Source organism: Myotis brandtii, unplaced genomic scaffold (genome assembly GCF_000412655.1).
Source record: "Myotis brandtii unplaced genomic scaffold, ASM41265v1 scaffold514, whole genome shotgun sequence".
Lineage (NCBI taxonomy): Eukaryota > Metazoa > Chordata > Mammalia > Chiroptera > Vespertilionidae > Myotis > Myotis brandtii.
Window position 1 is genome coordinate 850,018 of NW_005369591.1, and position 6,349 is coordinate 856,366.

The 6,349-nt window shown below is 35.9% G+C and overlaps 1 protein-coding gene across 1 annotated transcript in view; it reads left to right on the plus strand.

Annotated features, from left to right (window-relative positions):
* The first annotated feature begins 4,475 nt into the window (after nucleotides 1-4,475).
* The window catches only part of LOC102250159 (glycoprotein-N-acetylgalactosamine 3-beta-galactosyltransferase 1-like), a 2,849-nt gene continuing 975 nt past the window's right edge, over nucleotides 4,476-6,349 (plus strand). Inside the window, exons 1-2 of the mRNA XM_014548577.1 lie at nucleotides 4,476-4,500; nucleotides 5,261-6,154. Coding sequence (XP_014404063.1) covers nucleotides 4,476-4,500; nucleotides 5,261-6,114 — 879 coding nt within the window. The 3' untranslated portion in view covers nucleotides 6,115-6,154. The remainder of the gene's footprint in view (nucleotides 4,501-5,260; nucleotides 6,155-6,349) is intronic.

Genomic DNA, 6,349 nt, shown 5'->3' on the forward strand with positions numbered 1-6,349 from the left:
CATCTACACAATGGAATACTATGCTGCTATAAAAAAAAGAATTCTTACCATTTGCAACAGCATGGATGGAACTGGAGAGCATTATGCTAAGTGAAATAAGCCAGTCAGTGAAAGAAAAATACCACATGATCTCACTTATTTATGGATAATAAACAAAACATTATAAACTGATGAACAAAAATAGATACAGAGGCAGAAAAGCATCGAACAGATGGTCAAACTACAGCAGAAAGGCTGGGGAGGGTTGGGAGGATGAGGTAAGAGATCAACCGAAGGACTTGTATGCATGCATATAAGCATAACCAATGTAGGCAAGACACTAGGAGGGGGGTGAGGGCATGTGCCGGGGTTAGGGGAGGCTGGGGGAAGGTCAATTGGAAAAAAAAAGGAGATATATATACTACTATTTGTAATACTTTAAACAATAAAAAAAAAGCCAAACTCACCCAGCCAACATTTCCCACCTGCAATCTATATAAATGAAAGCTAGGAGTATATTGGTGAAGATGGGGTTTCTTGAAGTAAAGAAATTTGTATGAGTAAAGATAGATGTTAGAATTTTCTTCCTTGAGGTGCCCTTTAAGGCAAATTATAAGCCTCTAAATATATTTGAGATACTGGAAAAAATTGGGGTCAAAAATGAAAAACTAAGTCTTGCTCTCTGGCCTTGGGTAGCTGAGCTCAAAAACCCATCGACAGGGCCATGCTGCTACCAGGGTGGAGAATGTTGTGAAGTCTTAGGAAAGTTTGGCCTGTCACACCCTAGAGCAGCCGTGGGCAAACTATGGCCCACGGGCCGGATCCAGCCCGTTTGAAATGAATAAAACTAAAAAAAAAAAGACCGTACCCTTTTATGTAATGATGTTTACTTTGAATTTATATTAGTTAACACAAACACTCCATCCATGCTTTTGTTCAGGCCCTCCGGTCCAGTTTAAGAACCCATTGTGGCCCTCGAGTCAAAAAGTTTGCCCACCCCTTCCCTAGAGTCTTGGTAGCAAAGAAATTGCAGCCTGGCTCTCACACTGGCAGGTGGGAGGATGCCTCGAACATCCCTACATTGGGGAGGCAAAGATAAGAAAAAACACAGTAGAAGCAAGATGAAATTTGACAAACAAGAGAGTTTATTTTCCTTTGAGTCAAATGGATACTGTGGGAAACAAATATGCTGAAGTCATTTTGAAAGTACTCTCCTCCCCACCAACCACCAATAAAAAGATTATGTGCCATGGTGGGGACCTAGTAAAGTATACTGCCAGAGGCACTAGCTGACAGCAAAATCTAGAGGTCAGCTCAGGAGTTCTAGTTTTTAATCAGAGAACATAGATGTGATTGGGTAGATACAAAGAGATGATTCATAAATAATCCAAGGATGTATTTCATAAATATTCAAGTTTGGATGTTTGCCATGACAAAGGGCCAGAACCAGCCAGTACTAGCTAAGAAGGAACTGGCAATAATTCTGCCTGGTGAAAATACCTGTTCTTTCTTCAGCTCCAGACCTTCCTCATTATGCTTTAATTCTTGAAGAACCAAGAGGATGAGGAGAAAGAGAGGAAGTGCTACGTGAAGGCAGGGGAGAATGTACCTTGAAGCTAATGAAGTTCAAATTCAGAGCCTCTCACGTGCACAGGCCTTCTTGGGATGCCATGGAACAAATTCTGTATTTATTATTTGTATTAACTTTTCATAAAGGGAGTGCATTGTCCCAAATTGTAAATGCTTTAGGCTCCACAACCTGAGTAGAAAAAAAGTAAAAGAATAGACAATGCATATCATTTTCCTTGTTGCTGTTTGTGTGGCCATAGGTCAACTAGGTTAGGGTGGTATTTAAATGGAAGGAGAAATTAATGTTTTGATATAGAATGGGTTGGGCTTATATAATTCCTGAAATCAATACACTTCTATTACTGTAAAGTTACTATAAAATCATGGGATATACTTGTGTTGTCATCAAGAGGCAAAGAAAGGGAAATTAGAAGTTTAGACATCAGTGCATATAAGACCAGCACAAGGAAAGCTAAGCTACTTTCTATTATACCTTGGCACGATTAACCCATTAATATTTGTGTTTTGTTAGGAAAGGCAATTCTGATACCAGTTTGATGGGAAACTTAAATGTAATTTGGAAAGAAGCCAACTTAACTCCTCTTTTTCCATTCCCATGTTTCATATTTGGATTAAACTTTTATCCTTAAAACCAAGATTTTAGAGTGGTGCAAGGGAAGATAGTTGAATGCTGTACACACCCATGCCCATGCACACACTCATGCACACATGCATATGTGCACAGACATTCATGCATGCACACACAAGCATTTCTAAACAGCATCTGTGATTACATGGGTAGAAAATTAATGAAAAATTTATTTTTAAACCATCCTTGTGCTGGTCTCATGCCCAAGGAAATCATTGAAAAGGTGAGAAATTCCTATTTTTGTCTCATACTTAAAGTAATGTAAATCAAAAATTTGTACCTAAATAAATGGCATTCTTTACCTAAACAAAAAATGATGATTTTTCCAAGGACATTTTCCTATTTCTATGTACAGTAGATGTTGGCATGTTTACCAACTGACAATAAATATCTTACTTTAGTTTACAATAAATTGAAACAGAAGACAAGTTCTCTAGGAAAAAAAAAACACAGAGCAACAGGTTGTGATGCTAGTGGTAGTAAAATGTAATATGTAAAATTTTAAAAATCTTAGCTAAAATTAATCAGTAAATTCAGAGTTTGTTGATTATATTATTTTAGGTAATTGCAATGTTTTTGTGTTCTTATAATATCTATGGACACACTATAATTTGGCCTTCACTAATTATAATCAGCTCATCTTTTATGTATGATATGCCATTTTTCTTCTTTGAACACTGTACCCTCATGTCACATTTGTTATATTTCTGATCTCATAACAAACACTTTAGAATACAGAGCGCTACTGAACTGAGCTTTCATTTGGATTCCTTACAGAACTATTGCTTTGAAAGCAGCATATAAAATAACATAATTGGCATGGGCTGGTTTAATGCCATGGATAACTCTGTTGTTTTCTGTTGATGATAAGTATGTGAAATATTTGAAAATGTAATCTACAATAAGTTTGCTTTCTATGAAAACAGATTAAATTATATATAATTTAGCATTTATCTTCAGTTATATTCTAAAGTTTCACACATTTCAGTAAACATATTTTTATAGCTTATTAGAGGCCCAATGAATGAAATTCCTACAATGGCCTTGGCCCCCTCTGCCTCTGCCTCGGCCCCTGCCCACCACCTCTGCTGCAGCTGGGAGGCCTCTGCTGCCTCTGCCACAGCCCCCACCCACCGCCCACTGGGGCTTTGTCCAGAAGAAGGAAGTCCCAAAGGACATCTGGTCTAATTAGCATATTACGCTTTTATTATTATAGATGATAGAAATTGAAAACAATAAAGGACTGAAAAAAAAAAGAAGTAGAAATGGTAGCCCTCTCATACTCTAGCTAGCACACAATCATTTGTGGGGGGGTTTCTCTTTTATAGTGACGATTGTTTCTGGCAAAGGCAGAAATATGATTTGGGGATTTGATATTCTCTTTATATTTCTATGTAAAATAAGGGTAAACATCTCAGAATAAATAAAACTTAAAGGAAAACAGAGGACATGAAGTGGTATGTGAGTATTTTTCAGACGAATGTGTCAGAATACTAGTACGGAATTCCTTGTTCCGATGTAGTTCATTAAAGCAACATTCTGGAATCATGTACAGAAATGTCAGTATTAGGCTAAAAAACATAACAATGCAGTTGGTTGTTTAACAAAATTTACAAAACATGTTTATTCTTACAACCTGGATGCTGTATACATCTGGACTCAAATGAAATTTGCTCAGTTTCTATCGCATACCACATGCCATTGGATCCCACGCTCCTGAGTATTTATAACTATATCAAATTCTCTAGTTCTTGATTGTGTTACATGAAAAATGTGTTATTTAACTTCTAACAAAAAAAAAAATACAGCAGATGGATATCTAGATGAGAACCTGATAAAGAGGTAGCATATGTGAAGGTAATGCTTTCAATCCCAACTTTGGCAAAGTATAAATATTACATTAGTTTACACTTTTAAAATATGTGAAGCCTTATTAATAGCTATTAAATGTTACTGTGAAATGCTAATAATTTATTAATGTTTTAAGATAAATAAAAATCTAAGTATTAAATATAAATAATTAAGCTTCAGATTATTTGAGAGAAAAAAGAGAATAATATTTTATTAAGCTAGATCCTCACCTTCTTGTGAAAAAGCTTATATTCAAGTAGTAAATAACAAATTCATAGGCTTAAATTCTGACCTTAAATCATCTCAGATTCTGCCCAAACGCTTTCCCCATAGCCCCCAACTGGATTCCATGATGCTAAGTCTACTCACCCTGCATCAGTATTCTTATGCATTTTGTCTATACTCTTTTCCTTTTGTCAGTGATAATATGGAGAATACCAAACATGTTCAAAGTACTTAACAAAATCTCATTATAAAAATACTTGAAAACCATAATGAGATACCCACTAGAAGAGTTAAAATTGAAAAGTGCTACACCAAGACTATGAAGAAATTGAGACTCATGTATGTTGCTTTGGAAGTAGAAAACTTTACAACCACTTGGGAATTCTGAGGCAGGTAATTAAACCATCCTCAAGAACTCTTTTAAACTTCTGCCATTCCAGGTCACTATTCACAATGTAAATCTCTCAAGTTAAAATTGTACATAGCCTCATCATAGATTTTAGAAATTAGATTATAGTTTACATAATTGTGGTTTTATTTGTGAATGAATCTTGACATATACTTCAAACCAAACATGAAAATTAATTTGGGATGGACAATAAACCTAATATAAAAGCTCTAACTAAAAGCCTTCTAAAACAGGCCGGCCGCGGCCTGGACCAGCTGAGGGGAGGGGCGGTGCGATTCAGAGTTTATTCAGAGCAATGAAAAATTATTGAAAAATTGAAGTCATAGTGACAACTCTTGTTAGCTCCACTGATCTCCTGGATAAGATTGACATGAAACCAATAGATCAGAATGACAGTTCATATTAGGTTGAGTTTTGTTTTCTTTCAGTTAAATCACTAATGGTAGCTAGGTAAATAGAAACAGGGACAGGGGGTGGGGTGGTTCTTTGATACTGTTTAAGAAAATGTCTTCTTCAACATAATTTATTTGGATTTCACATTATATGTAAATGTAACTTTGAAATTTTCTGTTTAATAGATGAGAACACTGACATCGCTGAAAACCTCTATCAGAAGGTTAAAATTCTTTGCTGGGTTATGACAGGACCTCAAAATCTAGAGAAAAAGGCTAAACATGTCAAAGCTACATGGGCCCAGCGCTGTAATAAAGTGTTGTTTATGAGTTCAGAAGAAAACAAAGACTTCCCTGCTGTGGGATTAGAAACCAGAGAAGGCAGAGACCAGCTATACTGGAAAACAATTAAAGCTTTTCAGTATGTTCATGATCACTATCTAGAAGATGCTGATTGGTTTATGAAAGCCGATGACGATACATATGTTATACTAGACAATTTGAGATGGCTTCTCTCAAAACACAGCCCTGAAGAACCCATTTACTTTGGGAGAAGATTTAAGCCCTATGTTAAGCAGGGCTACATGAGTGGAGGAGCAGGATATGTACTGAGCAAAGAAGCCTTGAAGAGATTTGTTGATGCGTTTAAAACAAAGAAATGTACACATAGTTCCTCCATTGAAGATTTAGCACTGGGAAGATGCATGGAAATTATCAATGTAGAAGCGGGAGATTCCAGAGATACCATTGGAAAAGAAACTTTTCATCCCTTTCTACCAGAGCACCACTTAATCAAGGGTTATCTACCTAAAACATTTTGGTACTGCAATTATAACTATTACCCTCCTGTAGAGGGTCCTGGTTGCTGTTCTGATCTTGCAGTTTCTTTTCACTATGTTGATCTTACAACCATGTATGAGTTAGAATACCTTGTTTATCATCTTCGTCCATATGGATATTTATACAGATATCAACCTGCCTTACCTGAAAATATAGGGAAGGAAATAAGTCAAGCATACAAAAATGAAGATCCAAAGTAAAATTTGGGAAACCTTGAAAGAAAAGCATAAATGAACAGAGGTAAAATGTCTAACATTGCACTGAAGAAGAACTTCTGCATTTCTGATGTAGAACACTGGAAGCCCAGTGAAGAATTCTAAATGAACATTCCGTATTAGAAATCTTTCATATGAATGCCTATAAACTGAAGCTTTAATAAGCTGTGAAGTCTGTTAAAATGTGTTTTGATACAGTTATATATATATATATATATAT